Source organism: Cyprinodon tularosa, unplaced genomic scaffold (assembly GCF_016077235.1).
Source record: "Cyprinodon tularosa strain WSP-4 unplaced genomic scaffold, ASM1607723v1 ctg308, whole genome shotgun sequence".
Taxonomy (NCBI): Eukaryota; Metazoa; Chordata; class Actinopteri; order Cyprinodontiformes; family Cyprinodontidae; genus Cyprinodon; species Cyprinodon tularosa.
The window spans coordinates 274,271-290,876 of record NW_024039017.1 but is presented as its reverse complement, the minus strand read 5'-3'; the positions used below and the strand labels follow the sequence as shown (position 1 = coordinate 290,876).

The following is a 16,606-nucleotide window of genomic DNA, read 5'->3' as shown; positions in this document are numbered from 1 at the left end:
TACCTTTAGTCAAGCACACACAGTTCCCATGATCAGAACAAAAGATTGTAACAACTACAAAAAGTTAGCTGCATTCCAACGCAATAGGGTTAGGATCCCAGTCATCAAGGAGAGACTCAGATACATGCCACGAGGCCCAGGAGACCGCCCAAGACAAGTGGGACTACCTTGTACACAGCTCTCTCTGGATTTTTTTCCACACTTGGTGCTGGGACCCAATGGATCATCCTGGGCCGAGTAAGACTGGATGCACCCTGTGCAAAACAAGTGCCCGCATCTGTTAGGGACCGGATCCAGCAAGACATCCTGTTCCTCTTCACAGACACCCCTCTTCCTCCTTCTGTAAAGAAATGTAATCATAGCTTAAAAATAATTTATCCAATCTGCTGATCTGATCAACATGATCAAATCAAATGTAGCATGTCTTCTTATTCACTTTAAAGGACAATAATGAGAAACTAAAATCAGACAATGGATTACATATGCAATAAAGCAATTATAAAATAATTTTCAACTTGCAAAAGTTTGACATTTTAAACATTTGACATGTTTGAACATTTAAGAAGAGTAAGATACTATGGCTATTATAATTACCTAAAGTGCTAGAGTAAAAAAGTCAAGTAGGTTTGCTGCCACACAGAAGGGAAGAAAGAGTTGCAGCTACACCAAAGATCCATGCATCTGAGCAGAAACAATAACTGCAACCATCTATAACATAAAGAGTATTTCTGGATCAGTGTTTTTTTTTTTTTTTTTTTGCCTCCGTGTTATCGAACCCAAATTGAATTTGAACTATATAATGGTTTTTCATCTATTTAGTACAGAATAGTGGGGGAAAGTTTCTCAATAAAGAGTGAAAGACCCTCCTATCCCCGGATACCTTCTCCAGTTACTCTGGGGAAAGTTAAAGCTGTTTCATGGCCTGTGAAGAGACCTGGTCCCTCTAGGCTGGGTGCCAGTCAGAACTTAGTCCCGCCCACAAGGTTTGAGTTCGGGGAAGTTCGGTCTGGCTCTGCTCCATAGTAGCGCGAGTATTATCGCCCACTGTCAGGCGATCCAATCAAATTGTCAGGGTGGACTTTATACGATGATGGACAGATGATCAAGAGTAACGTAATCAACCACGTGACCAAAGCGCGCTAGGGTGACAACAATAATGGCTGCCGCTGGAGAGTTTGGGCGAGTAGATTCTGCTATTAGGTCTGTTCTAGAAGATATTGACAGCAAATTAATTTTAAAAGAGGAACAGAGAAACGCGATCAAGTCTCATCTTCTTATTCTAGGCGTGCAACTGCACGCTTTGATTTTTGTGGACAACAACTATGCCTCGCTTAACATACGTCACGCACTCCGTTGCTCTTATTGGTTGTAGATCTATCCAATTGAGTGCAGAGGCATTTTTTTTCCTGGTTCGTTCGAAACACGCCCCATAATCACAGCTCTATGGAGCAGTATCAGACTCATATTCTGACTAGAATTGAGTCGGACTACGTCAGGCTATGGTCCCTCCAGCTTGGGCTTCCTTCTGGTAAAACTTGCCTGGAGCACCTTCAAAGAGAGGAGTCCATGGGGCACCTTAACCAATTTCTCTGATTGATGGAGAAAAGTCTCCTGGATGGCAGTGCTCCTAACCCTATATTTAGGAGAGTACCTGTCACTCTGTGGAGGAAGCTCAGTTTAGCTGCTTTGTCCAGGATCTTGCTCTTTTAGCCATAATCCAGACTGTCAGTAAGGGCATGAATGTACTCAAACTGGTAAATCCTGAACTTTGCCTTTTTGGTTCATCAAAACTTAAGGCTGGCAGTGCAGAACTGACCCCTGCTCCCCTGGTACAGAGTTAAGATGTCCCATACTAATTGTCCCGAACTCTGTATTCCTAGAGTAACCCCTCTAGGGCAGCTGAGGTTCAACGATCAGCCAGAATCTCCTGTGAAAAACCCTGGCATTTGGCATCCTGGGGAGGCTGAGAAGTGTGCTTCCCCTCTAGTTGGAACAAGCTCTCAAGTCCCATTCTTATGAAGGGAACCACTATCCCAGTGTCCCAGTCGAGGGATACTACAACAGCCTGAAAGCATCCAAAGGCAAAGGCAGATCTCATCCACCCCTGAAGTGTTGCCACCATGAATGATTTTGACCAGCTTGGTGACTTCAGCCTTGGTGATTAGCAAGTCTAATTCCAGGCACCAAGTCTCTGCTTCCACAAGGTAGGGCATTACAGACAGGTTAAAGAAATATTTTAAGGCATTCTTCCAACATCTTATTGGAATCACCAGCACATCACTACCCCTGTAAACAGCATTGGCGAGGCACAGCTTCCCCATCTGTAGGTGCAGGACAATTACAATAATCACTGTGGGTCTGACCAATATTCTTTCTCAATTGCCTCATTGCACTCTTTGAAGGGCTGAGTTTCTGGCTCTGCTGCCACCCAGGTAGAATCATGATGTTAGTAAGGAAATAAATGAATACATTTAAATAAACAACAAATAAGTTCAGCAAAATCTTTAAATAAAACACTATGATCAACAGAATAAAAAAAGAATAGATTTCTTACTTTGGGGGTGGGGATGCATGCTCATTACTAAAGTCTGGGGGAGCCTCTTTGGAGAAGTCACTCTTTATAGAACAACAGCTGGATCCTGCAGACTGGCTTTGGTTCTGGCCTCTGAAAATAAGTTTTATACAAGTTAAAATTTTTAAAGAAATTTAGTCAACAATTCAAATAGTAGTGATAGTACTGTAATGAATAAAACTATAAGTTATTTCCCATTTGAAATATCTATCTGACAAAATTGAAAGAGAGATTTCACCAAGATTTTTAAGTGGGTTCCACTCCTTTATATTTGTCTTCTTTATACATTTAATTTAATTGTAGCAGAATCAAAGTAATTTAGAGTAAAGTGGAGACATTGTTAGACTTTTTTTTTTCTTAAAGTTTCCCTCAGAGGGAAAGGATTTTTTTCCCAGACTGTGCATTTAAAGAGTTATTGCTTTGATCTGATCAAATATATAGATTTATCCTAATAATTATGTTTGCTTTATAATGAAAACAGAAATTCCTTGAAATATATAAAAGGTCAAAGAAGATATAGTATTTAGTGAGAGTCAAAACAAACAAAATCTTTGGATCTGGATAGAGTTGTAAAGCCAAGAAGCATGGAAATCACCATATTTAATGGTTACAGAAATTCCCTAACATCAGTTTATATTACATTCTCATAGGATAGCGTTTAAGCTACTAAATGACCAGAAAAAAGAAAAATACATAGATGTATATGTACATTTATATGTGCTAAGGAATGGAGAGGAGAGTAAACAACGAAACCAAAGTTTGTAGTTTCACTAAAACATCTCTTTTTTATACAATGTATCTATTCTGACATTGGTCTAGTTTATATACTCACGCCTAAATTTCTATTGAGTAGTTTAATTGCACAAACGCTGATTTAGTAAACATTGTATTTGAACACTTGGATCTATATAATTCTGGCATACGGTGCCACCCCTCTAAAAATACTTCTAGTTTACATTTTTCTAGAGCCACCACTAGTTGCAGATATCAGTAATTATTTTGTATTAATTTTATCTTAAAACTGCTTGGTTTATTTTATTCATTTTTATTTATTTATTTTTTGGATAGACAGGACGGGGGGAGGGTGGTGGTGTCAGCTCCGTGCCCGGCTGGCTGGTGGGTCCTGCTGCTGGTCCCGTGCCCCCGGGCTACGGTGGTGAAACTGGTGGGGCCCCCCTCTCTGGAGGGGCTCTCGGGGAACGGGGGTGTCTATTGGAGTCAGCGGGGGAGCTGGCTCCCTGGGAGTGCAGCAGGCACCCCAGTCCTTTGCTCCCCATCCCCGAAATCCTCCCTCTGCCTGCTCCATCACTCTGCCACACATGTAGGTTTTTGGGGAGGGGGTCGTTACTGGAGGGCCACACCTTCTGATGACGTCCCCCACCCCAATTTTATTTTGCATTTTAGACACTTCCATCTACATCATTTTCACAACACACATCTATGTAGGGCATTCTCGGGGGTAGGGGTCAGGGCCACCTGGGGGGGCTTATTTTATGGGCCTCACCACGGTCGGCCTCCTCCATCCCCTCTGGCATCTAGACATTGAGGGCTCAGGGTTGTCGAAGGGGGGGTGTGCTGGCACCGTCTATCTCCTGGAGGGGGGGTGGACTGTGCCGGACACCCCCTCTTGGTACTCCCAGTTTTAATTACATCTGGGAGCAACACGCAACAACACCACATTTGAGCGGGCGCAGGGAGGATTGGGGTCTTCTCACACCCCTGTTCTCCGGCTGCCGCCCGGAGTCTTGGGCCTGGAGGAAGAGCGAGCCACCTGGTCCGTGGCTTTGGCTGGGGCTGGCTGCGAGGCCTAGGTGGCCTGCCGGTGGCGGGGCTGTCACCAATGCTCTCCCCAAAGAAGGTTGGATGGAGGGGCATGAAGTGCCTGGTTGAAGTGTTTTTGTTTTTTTTTTCCAGGGAGGGGGGGGGCAGTTCTGGTTGGGTGGCCTGCGCGGGATGGGTGGGCCCCGGTCCCGGGGGGGGCTCTTGCTGGGGGTGGTCCGGTCCGTGTGCGGGGTGGGGGGCCGGGCTTGAAGCAGGAATGAGAGGGGTTTGTGTGGTGGTGTCGGCGCTCCCCTCCCCCCACATCCGGATGTTAGGTTCACTTATTGGGTCATCCGATAGTCCCGGGACCAACCACCGGTGTCACCGGGTTTTTGGTCCTGGTATTATTGGATGTGAGTGTTATGTGTGAATGTGTGTCCGCGTTGTTATTTTCTTTATTTATTATTATTATTTTTTTTTTTTCTCTGTGGTACGAGTGGGGCACTAGAGAGGGAAGGCATGATTGAGATGGTGAGTGTGGTTTTTTTTTTTTTTTCCTTTACTCTTTCTCTCATAGGTTGGGGTCTCAACCGCACCCTCTCCCAAATACATCTCAAGTCTCTGCTAAGTGCGGAGCCCATTCCCCCCTTCCTGCTCTCCCTCTGCTGGCTGGCGTCGGGGCTCACCGGTGCACTGGTGGAGCGCGGGGTTTGGGGCGGATGCCCGGGGGGCTGCTGGCTCATTCCTGGCGGCCTCTCCGCTGGCCCCGGCCGGCCGGGGCTTTGCTGGGGCTCCTGTCTGGGGGTCGGGAGCCCTTGGGGCCTCGGATCCCTGGGGCCCGGGACTGGATCCACTTCGGGGTGGGGCCGGGTGTTGTTCGGGGATTTTCAGTGTCGGTGCCGGTTCCTGGGCGGTGCTTTTTCCTATGCCGGTTCTGTGGTATCGGTTCGGGGGGAAGGGGAGCTGCACGGCATGGTGAGGTGCGGGTCTTGGGTCTTGTTTTGGGCTCCGGTGTTTCCGCTTGCATTTCTCCTCTTGCATATTTATTTTAATTGCAATTATTAATTAATTAATTATTTAATTAATTAATTAACTTATTTATTCATTTATTTTTTTTTTTTCTTCCTCGGTGGGGGGGAGCGGTTGCGGGCGGGTCGGTGTCTGGTGTCCACTGTCACATTGTGGGGGCTCCCTTTTTTTTTTTTGGGGGGGGGGGGATTGGCATGTCTGTTTTCTCGGGGGGCGGGCGTGCCTGCTGGGTGGGGGTCCTGCTGGCGGCGCCCCGCTGGTGTGTGGGGGTCCGGGCGGCTTCGGCGGGGGTGGTGTTGGGGGGCCGGTGTGGACGGACTGGCTGCGCTGATTGGGTATTCGGGTGGGTTTTCCCTCTTGGAGGCATGGTGGAGCTGCTTTGTTCCCGCTGATCGCGGCGGGTGTGGCTGAGGGGCGGGTGGGGGTTGGAGTGGCTCTGGCCGGCACGCGTCGGGGCCTGGTGCGGGCGGAGAATCTCCTGTGAAAAACCCTGGCATTTGGCATCCTGGGGAGGCTGAGAAGTGTGCTCCCCCTCTAGTTGGAACAAGCTCTCAAGTCCCATTCTTATGAAGGGAACCACTATCCCAGTGTCCCAGTCGAAGGATACTACAACAGCCTGAAAGCATCCAAAGGCAAAGGCAGATCTCATCCACCCCTGAAGTGTTGCCACCATGAATGATTTTGACCAGCTTGGTGACTTCAGCCTTGGTGATTAGCAAGTCTGATTCCAGGCACCAAGTCTCTGCTTCCACAAGGTAGGGCATTACAGACAGGTTAAAGAAATATTTTAAGGCATTCTTCCAACATCTTATTGGAATCACCAGCACATCACTACCCCTGTAAACAGCATTGGCGAGGCACAGCTTCCCCATCTGTAGGTGCAGGACAATTACAATAATCACTGTGGGTCTGACCAATATTCTTTCTCAATTGCCTCATTGCACTCTTTGAAGGGCTGAGTTTCTGGCTCTGCTGCCACCCAGGTAGAATCATGATGTTAGTAAGGAAATAAATGAATACATTTAAATAAACAACAAATAAGTTCAGCAAAATCTTTAAATAAAACACTATGATCAGCAGAATAAAAAAAGAATAGATTTCTTACTTTGGGGGTGGTGATCCATGCTCATTACTAAAGTCTGGGGGAGCCTCTTTGGAGAAGTCACTCTTTATAGAACAACAGCTGGATCCTGCAGACTGGCTTTGGTTCTGGCCTCTGAAAATAAGTTTTATACAAGTTAATTTTTTTAAAGAAATTTAGTCAACAATTCAAATAGAAGTTTAAGATCAATTTTCTTACAGCACTATAATGAATAAAACTATAAGTTATTTCCCATTTGAAATATCTATCTGACAAAACTGAAAGAGAGATTTCACTAAGATTTTTAAGTGGGTTCCACTCTTTTATATTTGTCTTCTTTATACATTTAATTTAATTGTAACAGAATCAAACTAATTTAGAGTAAAGTGGAGACATTGTTAGACTTTTTTTTCTCAAAGTTTCCCTCAGAGGGAAAGGATTTTTTTCCCAGACTGTGCATTTAAAGAGTTATTGCTTTGATCTGATCAAATATATATATTTATCCTAATAATTATGTTTGCTCTATAATGAAAACAGAAATTCCTTGATATATATAAAAGGTCAAAGAAGATATAGTATTTAGTGAGAGTCAAAACAAACAAAATCTTTGGATCTGGATAGAGTTGTAAAGCCAAGAAGCATGGAAATCACCATATTTAATGGTTACAGAAATTCCCTAACATCAGTTTATATTACATTCTCATAGGATAGCGTTTAAGCTACTAAATGACCAGAAAAAAGAAAAATACATAGATGTATATGTACATTTATATGTGCTAAGGAATGGAGAGGAGAGTAAACAACGAAACCAAAGTTTGTAGTTTCACTAAAACATCTCTTTTTATACAATGTATCTATTCTGACATTGGTCTAGTTTATATACTCACGCCTAAATTTCTATTTAGTAGTTTAATTGCACAAACGCTGATTTAGTAAACATTGTATTTGAACACTTGGATCTATATAATTCTGGCATACGGTGCCACCCCTCTAAAAATACCTCTCTCTTGTCATCTAGTTTACATTTTTCTAGAGCCACTATACCTTCAATTTGTTACCTTTTTTAAATGATGTGTATGTCAAGGCTAAAGCCTTCACTCAAATGGCAAGATATGCATATGGTTCATTCAATTAAAAGTTGAATCAGATCATTATCGGCCAATATGCTCAGCAAAGGTATCTGTATCGGAATGAATTAGAAAAAAACTGGATCAGTACTTCTCTAGTATCAAATGGTGCGTTCACGTCATAAGTGAAACCTGTGAAAATCTTGCCAGATTCGTCTGCCTTTGTTTGCCTTGAAATCTGAGTCTGATGGTTGGTTTCACCTCAACATGGCGGTCACGAATTTAAGAAATGATTCAGAGAGCCTTTTTTTTTTGAAAGCCAAACAAAGCTGTCTGTGTCTCTGGGTTCACCAGATTCATAGAGACGGAAACAATATGGAGAATATGACCACCTCCTCCAGAAGCCAAGTCTGAAAGATGGCCCCTTTGAGCGGTACTTCCACCTTTCTGCGACCCAGTTTGGGACCCTGCTGTCCCACAAATGGAGATGCCTCACCCAGAGACAGCAATCTGGCACTCAGACAGGAGCAGTACGAGATCAGTGTGAGGTACCGGTAGAGAGAGAGAACCAGAACCGGGACGAGGAAGCCAGCCCAAACCCCTCTGGAGTTAAAGAACAACAGCTGTAGAGGTGTAGTACACTACTGTTTATGCTCTAAAAACATTCTAAATGACTTCGTTTCGAGTAAATTCTGGATGCTACCCACTCAGGACACTTGGAATACATTGGACGAGCAGTATGGAGGAATATTGACACGTTTTTTGTGGACTTTTATGGACCTTTCTGCCTCGGGCGCCATAGACCTCCATTATTTGAATGTCAGCAGACAGCAAGAAGCCTCCCAGATCTCCAGATGCATTTGAGATATCAGAAAAGTACTCCAGAGTGTTGTTCAGCATGGGGGTGAGTAGAAAATGAAGGCTAATCATGTTTTGGGTGTACTATTCCTTTAAGGCAATTTTCTTCACTCTATATTCTACATTCTCTATATAGAGTTAACAGAAAGCATTGGAAGAACCTCCACTGCTATGCTGATGATACTCGGCTATATTTGTACATAAATTCTTATGAAACTTACCCATTACATAGACTACATGCATGTCTTGGGGCAATAAAAATGTTGATCACTTCATCTGGGCAGAATCAAACTGCTCGCAGATCATAATTTAAAAAGTCTTGCTTTAATTTTGATCATGGCTTGTCTTTTAAATCCCTTATTGGCATCTGGAATTTCCTTCTTTATTCTCCAGCATACTGCAAAAATTACAAATACATACATCTTTTATCAGAGATCTGATTGTTCCTTATGTTCCTAACAGAGCACTTCGCTCTCAATATGCAGGTTTACTAGTGGTTCCTAGAATTTCTAAAAGTAGAATGGGAGGCAGATCTTTTAGTTATCAGGCTCCTCTCCTGTGGAACCAACTACCAGTTTTAGTCCGTGAGGCAGACACCCTGTCTACTTTTAAGACTAGGCTTAAAACTTTCCTTTTTGATAAAGCTTGCAGTAAGAGTGGCTCAGGTTATCCTGAGCTAGCTCTGTAGTTATGCTGCTATAGCCTTAGACCTCTGGAGGACATAGGGACCTCCGTTTCATCATTCTGCTTCTTTCCATTTATATTCTCCAATTCCCCATTATTTGTTAGTTCAACTCCTACATTTATATTCTCTCTGCTTTTCTTTGGCATGAAATGAACATTTCTAATTTCAGTGTAGTTCTGTTTCTCTGACTGTACCTAACTGGATGTGCTCTCTTCATCCTCTGACATGGGAGCTGGCTCAGAGCTCGTCTGCCTGGCTGTGTTTCCTGGATGGAGCCACCTTTTACAGCTGCTTTTTGTATCTCTGCTTCTGTCTCCTTGAACCCCAGTCTGTCTCGGCAGATGGCCGCTCACACTGAGTCTGGTTCTACTGGAGGTTTCTTCCTGTTAAAAGGGAGTTTTTCCTCTCCACTATCGCTACAAGCATGCTTAGTGGGAAGGATTGCTAAATAGTCAACGAATCATGCAATGAACTGGTTTTCCTTAGATAGAAAACTTTGAATCAATTTGAATGGATGATCTGGTGAACTGTAAAGTGCCTTGAGATGACATGTGTTGTGAATTGGGGCTACATAAATAAATTGAATTAAATAAATGTTTTTCTTTATCCAACTATGCTGTTTTTAAAAAGATGAAATGCAGTGTTTTTACCTGTTCTGATATGCTTTTTTCTCCTCGTTTTGAAAAAAAAAAACGGTCTACCTATATAGCGCCCAAAGCACTTTACACTAAATTCACACCTTCATGCACACACACACCAATTGTGGCAAACTATTTTATAGCCACAATTGCCCTGAGGCTCACTGACAGAAGCAAGGAAGCAGTACACAGGAACCAGGCCTTCTCACCACCATCATTAAGCAATGCGGGTAAAGTGTGTTGCCCAAGGACACAACATCGAAAGCCAGGGCTTAAACCAGCAACCCTTTGGTTGCTAGTTAAACCTGCATCCAATGCCACCGTCATCCCCTTTAAAAAGTTTTTCATATTCATACTTCTTTTACCGATAAGTTTCCTTCCATCTACTTGCTTTTGCAAGCACCACACCAGAAGTCCCCGCTGTGGAGCAGTAAAGGTCTTTCCATTTACTCTAAATTCATTTATAATATTATAATATTATAGGACTAACTAGGATAAATTATCTGACACAGACCAATTAAAAAGCTCTGTAGAAAAACATATTGTTTAAAGTAAAATAAGTTATTGTTGTTAATAATTTCATCTTACTCTGGGTGTGATGGCCCATGTTCGTTACTGAAGTATAGAGGTGTTCTTTTGGAAAAGTCACTCTTCATTGATAAACAGCTGGATCCAGGAGACTGGCCGAGGTTCTGGACTCCTTAACACAAATTTATCATTTTTTTCCAGTGGTGTCAAAAGTACACAGATTTGTTACTTAAGTAGAAGTATAGATACTGCAGTTTAAAAACACTCTGGTAAAAGTTGAAGTATCAACTTGACCTATTTACTCAAGTAAAAGTGAAAAAGTATGTGCTCCAAAAACTACTTTAAGAATAAAAGTATAAAGTAACTTTTTAAAAAAAACAGCCAGATGCCGCTATATGAACTGAAAGCTCAATTTTACGACTATTTCGAAAAAATTATTTGAGGCAAATTTGATGTATAGCTAACCAATGAGTGTTTGCGTTATATGACTCATCCAATTACACTAGTTTTCACATCTGCATTGGATGGTGCACATGAGGGGAAATAAATATTTATAAACATTAAACTGAAGCCAAAAGTAACAATTAACGATTGTTGTAAAAATGTAAGGAATAGAAAGTACAGATACTTGTGTGAAAATGTAATGAGTAGAAGTCAGAAGTAGGAAGAAAAATAAGTAGGGCTGAAACAACGAATCGATAAAACTCGACTTTTAAAAGCGTTGGCAAAGGACTTCATCATCGATTAGTTGTGTCGCGCGATTAATGCGTCATCCGCCGCCGCCGTCGTCATCACTGCCACTTGATTGAAACAGGGGAAGAAAAAAATATATATGGCAAAGCGAGCCAGCGCCGCAGGTGCGCAAAGGCTGTTTTCAAAAGGCAGTAATGTCAACTGTTCTAATGACCGATACCGCAAACGCAAGCTGCGTCTCAATTCGCAGACAGCCTGCGCTTTGTAAAGTGAAAAAAGTCGTAACATGCAACTTTTGTAAAAACAAATGAACATGGCACGGAAGCACCACTGTTATGATGCAGCACCTGAAAAGGAAACACGTTGGAGCCTTCGATGGCAGTGAAGATAGCTGATCAGCAGGATGAGCGACCATGTTTGTTTGGTTTTAAAGTGGGGAAAAGTTACGTTAGTTTCTCAGGTAGCTCATCTGATGCTTTCCTTACCGTGTTAGTAGGTTACAGACAGTGATAAGGTTGGCTACTTATTTTACTTTTAATTTCATTTGAATTAGCTTAGGCAGCGTTTATATTTTCTTTATAAATAAATTAACTTGCAAATTATGAGGGCAAGGCTTTTAAAGTTTAAATCTTCTGGCAAAAATAAAGTAAAGAAGATCCTGCAATTTATGGAAGTAAAGCAGAATAAAATCCAGCAAGATCAGTAATATGTCAATTAATTATCTGCCACATTCCCATGTAAATATCTGTCTTTGGAGGATGTGTTTTTTAGCACCCCTAGTTCTCTCATTTTTATTCCAAATACAATTTATAATTTGAATCACAGGGCTATTTTTATCTCTATGGTTCAGTATTTTCTCAAGTAGCAACTTTAACTGCTATACTTTCCTGTCTTAAAAGGCCGAACTCTTCTAGTCTAAAAAAAAACTCATTTGTTGAAATGGGGCGGCCTATTGTTTGAGCCCCTTAGGGGCTTTTAAAAACAAAAATGTCTTTTTTTGCGCTTTATGAAACAAAGTAGCCTATATTTTGTGGATGTACAGCTACATTTCTAATGTAAGTTTGCGTAGTTTTAACACAAACATTTATTTTTCATATTGCACCAGTACAGTTAATGAGCAACCTGTACTTGTGTGCTTGTTTGTTCTGTCTAAAATGTTTATTTTGGAATAAAGAGGTTAATATAAAAAATAATTTTTGTCCAATTCATCGATTAATCGAAAAAAGAATCGGCCAATTCATCGATTTTTAAAATAATCATTAGTTGCAGCCCTAAAAATAAGTAATGGAGTAAAGTATAGATAGCTAAAAAGTGTACTTAAGTACAGTTATGAAGTATTTGTACTTTGTTACTTGACACCTCTGGGTTTTTTTTAAGATCACATCAATTTATAGAAAGGTTTCAAGTCTATAAAAAAATAATGTTTCTTACCTTGTGTCAGGGCGTTGGTGTTTATTTGGGAGCTTTAGAGCCATATTCACCCACAGATTGATATTTAAGGTCCTGTCGTGTCCTTCTCTGTTCTCCACACAGCTTTCCTTCAATCTGAGAAATGAACAAATAACAGTTGGTTTGCAGATTTTCACTGAGCTTTCCTGTAAAGCTGAAAATGTATTGCCATCATGTATGTAGAGTTAGAAAAAACAAATTTAAGCAGATAATATAAACTTAAGGCTTGGAAAACACACATTAGAAATCAGGTCTGTAACCTCATTTATGACAGGAGCAAAAAGCAATGATGACACCTAGTGTTTAAAATGAGAACAACATATAAATGATGTATTTGAGACCATTTCTGGTTAGTTATGCTTGTTGGCTTCATGTTCATAGACTGATGGTGTTTTGCCAAAATAAAATACTCAATGATTTGCTTTGTTTTGGCAGCCTGGGAAATCATACAACTGGTTCAAAGACCAGTTAGAAAACACCACTACACACTGCATCAAAGTAATTCCAGACCATACCTGTAGGTTTTAATAGAATACAACTTTATTGATCTTGAGGTTTAACGGGGAAGAAAAGGTGCATGAAGTCTATACAGTGCATCCAGGTATATACAGTGGATAGAAAATAAAGGGGAGATTTAAGGTGACTTATATATACAGTGTGTTACATACAGTGGTGGGAGGTAAAGTGTGATTTCTGGTTTGTTCAATAGATGAATAGTACAAGTTATTGAAGTGTTATTACACCAGGTTATAGTGCAGTGGGGTGGTAAGGTCTGAGGGCAGCAGGGGTGAATGACTGCTGGTAGCGCTTCTATAAAAGTTAGGTATTTGAGATTTTTTACAGAATTTGAACAGTTGATGCTAAAACTCATTTGAGAAGTTCTGGATCCAGACTAAGCATACTTACAAACAAAAGTTTTTTCTATCTTAAATACAAAATTTATATATACATTGTACAGTTTTGCCTTAACAAATAAGTACTCAATTATTTTATATTTATTTAAATAATGGATTAATCATGATTAAAATAACTGAGCTGAAATCCAAGTGGCAATGTCTGAATTTAACATGACCACATAACTTTAACATGACCTTGTTTGGACAACAAGAATTTAAACTGACACTGATGTGCCTGCATGAAAAAAAGGGAATTTTTGAGATGATTTAAAGGCAGGTTGTTTTTTTCTGCAATATGATATTTAGACAACACTCAATGCAAAAACTTTATAAAGATGTGACTTGATTTGGATTATTGGAGAACAAGATCAAGTTTTTGCAATACAAACAAAATAAATACATACTTAAAATATTTACATTTTGGACTTTAATATGAATGCACTGTGGCTGTGTTCATATTTCAAGTTTTACAAGCTAAAATATAAATAATGTTTCAATTATAAATGCGGTATTAACAAGAAAAACTCATGGAGATATTGTTCAAAGGAATTTACCCTGCAAGAATGTTCTGATAAGGAGTAGAAATTTCATAAAATAAGTGTATCTGCCCTTAATTTGAGTAGGAAAGTAAGACGATCTGCAAATGGAATGAACATTTTTACCCTTAAAAAAGGACAAATAGATATTGTGCACTTGAAATGAAACTACTTAAACTACAGTTGTGTTTTCTTATTTGAAATGTAAAATGTCTTATTCCATTAGCAAAGTGTCTCACTTATCTGCTCAATTCAAGAAAAACTGACTTACTTAGATTTACATTTTGCAGCATAAAGTATTAGCTTAGATTGACCTTTGACCATCTAATGTAAACATTATTAGTTCAAGTTTTTAGTCCAACTTTCATTTTTTAACATTCTTTTTTTACATTGAAAATTGTTTTACTTTGAACCAACTTTAATACGTTGTTACAGCCAACTGATTAGTTTTACTCACACTAGAAAAACGATCTAGAAATAAGTAAAAATGTATTTACCCTTAATTTTAGTAGGTAAATTAGATAATTTGGATGGATGGAATTAGAAACAATGGAATTAGTATTTTTACTCTTAAAATAAGATATTTAGATAAAGTGCAGTTGAAATAAGTCAATACATTTGCATTTTCTTATTTTAAATGTAAATTGTCTTCTTTCATTGACAAAATGTCTATTTTACCTTCTCAATCAATTCAAGAACAAATGCACTTATTTTATGAAAACATCTAGATTTTGATTTTTTCCAGTGCATCTTTAACTCGGATTTGATTAAAACTGATCTACATCTCCTAAAATAAGCAAAAAACGTTAAATTATTGAACCATGAATGTACACTGACATAAATTTATAAGCTTTTTTATTCCAAAGACTAAACACATAATTCTTTTGAATAATAATTAATTACAACTTGATTTAATGACCACAGAGACAGGATTTATAGCTAAGTATATCTAAAATGCTGAAAGTTTGGTTATTACAGATGTAGCAACGAGCAGCGCAGACTCTATCCAATCACAGATTTTTTTCAGAAGCTTAGCTACATGAAATATCTTATGTTTTTTCTTATTGTCTTTATTTGATCTGAAACATTACACACTGTGTTTCTCATTATACAAGTTGCTTTCAGTTAAACTTGTAAAATAGAAGAAAATCCACCCTTCAGTTTGAGAGAAAAGTCTGTCAATTGTAAGCATATTTAAATGGAATAATAACTGATTTTTAAACTCTAAAGCAAAGCTTGTCAGACCTTTCTCTGCTCTGATGTACTCATCTAACAGAACTTAAAGATGAGGCAGAGTCAGACCACAAACTTTATGATACACATGCAATGCTGTGGAATCTGAAATGAGATAAAATCACAGCATTTAGGTTATGAAACAAGATTTTGCAGAAAAATCTTGCATGTGTTTATAACTTGTTTATTCCCAAGTGTCCAACCCAACAACCTCCGACCCTGAAACACTGCTAACTATGCTACATGGTTCTGGTGACAGTATAAACGCAGCCAGATCAGATAAATCCTTCAGTCAGGAAGTAAAGTATCATTTAGTACCGATTATTTGGACCTTCTAGTCAGTGGAAATGGTCCGAACCCGATCAGCATCACGGGTCTTTTGGGGGGCTATCCAGGAAGTCGTTAGCAAAGTTTGTGAATTTACAAATCAAAAAAAAAAAAAAAAAAAAAAAAAAAAAAAAAAAGACAAATCTCGCGATAATTCATCTTGCTTGCATCCAGCTAGAGTAGGGCATAGATATCCATAATAAAGAGTAGGGCCCCGACAAGAGATTGTTCTGAAACTCCAATACCCAGCATGCACCAGGGTTCAGGGCATTTAAGGTAGCCCCAGGTGTCCGGTTGTTGATTACACCGGAGCTAAGGAATAAAAATACCGCCGCAGTTAGCACGTCTCCTCTTCTATTTATAAAATAATTTATTGGTTAGTTCTCAGCCGTCAGTTCACTTCATGCTAGGCTGCTTAAGGATTTTACAACAGCCAACAGAGCAAGACACACGAAACACCCACTAGTTTCAATATGTGATTAACTGAGCTGACATTTGATCTTTTTTATCTTTAATATTTCGACATACCTCTTACCTTGTGAACACAGCGCGCGACTCCGTCCATCAATTGCTTTCAGGTGTTCTTGTTCAAATTCGCCGCCAACTTCCTCTTCTTGGATTTATTAGCGCCACTTACTGGTATGGAGTGTGGTTCGTGATGGATTATATATATATACTTACACTCAACTTCGTATTCTACCCATCTATATCATACATACATTCACACTATAATCACATTCTATGAAATAATTTAGTTTTCTTTAAAAATGGAATAATTATTTGTATAAGTTTACTTACCCAAATTCCTCCTCAACATATCTAATAAATGAATCTTTTGCTTAATACATTCAAACTCTCTCCTCATATATCTTCTCTCGCTTTAGTATTTATGACATTCCAGTATAACATGTTCTATTGTTTTATATTGTCCACAATAATCACATTTGTCAGTAGCATGCTTTTGAATTTTGAAAAGTGTATAAATAAGTCCTGTTTGCCCAAATCTTAACCTTCCATCTTTTCTTTTGCCTACTATCTACTTAATTTTATAAAACCATCTTCCTGTTTTTTCTTCATCCCACCTTTTTTTTGGTCATTTTTACATCAGTTTTTTTTATAATACTCTTTCCCTCTGATTTACTTGTTTTAACTGTAAATCTAACAGGATTTTGAATCGCCCTCTTTGCCATTTTATCTGCCCTCTCGTTTCCTTCTACTCCAATATGTGTTGGAACCTTCACTAATACAACAAT

The 16,606-nt window shown here is 39.6% G+C and overlaps 2 protein-coding genes across 3 annotated transcripts in view; both read right to left on the bottom strand.

Annotated features, from left to right (window-relative positions):
* The window catches only part of LOC119787997 (NACHT, LRR and PYD domains-containing protein 3-like), a 41,095-nt gene extending 25,196 nt beyond the window's left edge, over positions 1 to 15,899 (bottom strand). Inside the window, exons 1-6 of one of the 2 annotated variants that reach the window (XM_038292104.1) lie at positions 15,889 to 15,899; positions 12,344 to 12,457; positions 10,280 to 10,390; positions 6,468 to 6,578; positions 2,555 to 2,665; positions 168 to 340 (exon numbers count right to left, since the gene is read on the bottom strand). In XM_038292104.1, coding sequence (XP_038148032.1) covers positions 168 to 340; positions 2,555 to 2,665; positions 6,468 to 6,578; positions 10,280 to 10,390; positions 12,344 to 12,387 — 550 coding nt within the window. In that variant the 5' untranslated portion in view covers positions 12,388 to 12,457; positions 15,889 to 15,899. Of the gene's footprint in view, positions 1 to 167; positions 341 to 2,554; positions 2,666 to 6,467; positions 6,579 to 10,279; positions 10,391 to 12,343; positions 12,458 to 15,888 lie in introns of those variants that run through there. The other variant, XM_038292105.1, reaches the window with a different exon arrangement.
* LOC119787996 overlaps positions 1 to 16,606 on the bottom strand; it is a 145,304-nt gene that overhangs the window by 79,654 nt on the left and 49,044 nt on the right. The window lies entirely within an intron of this gene.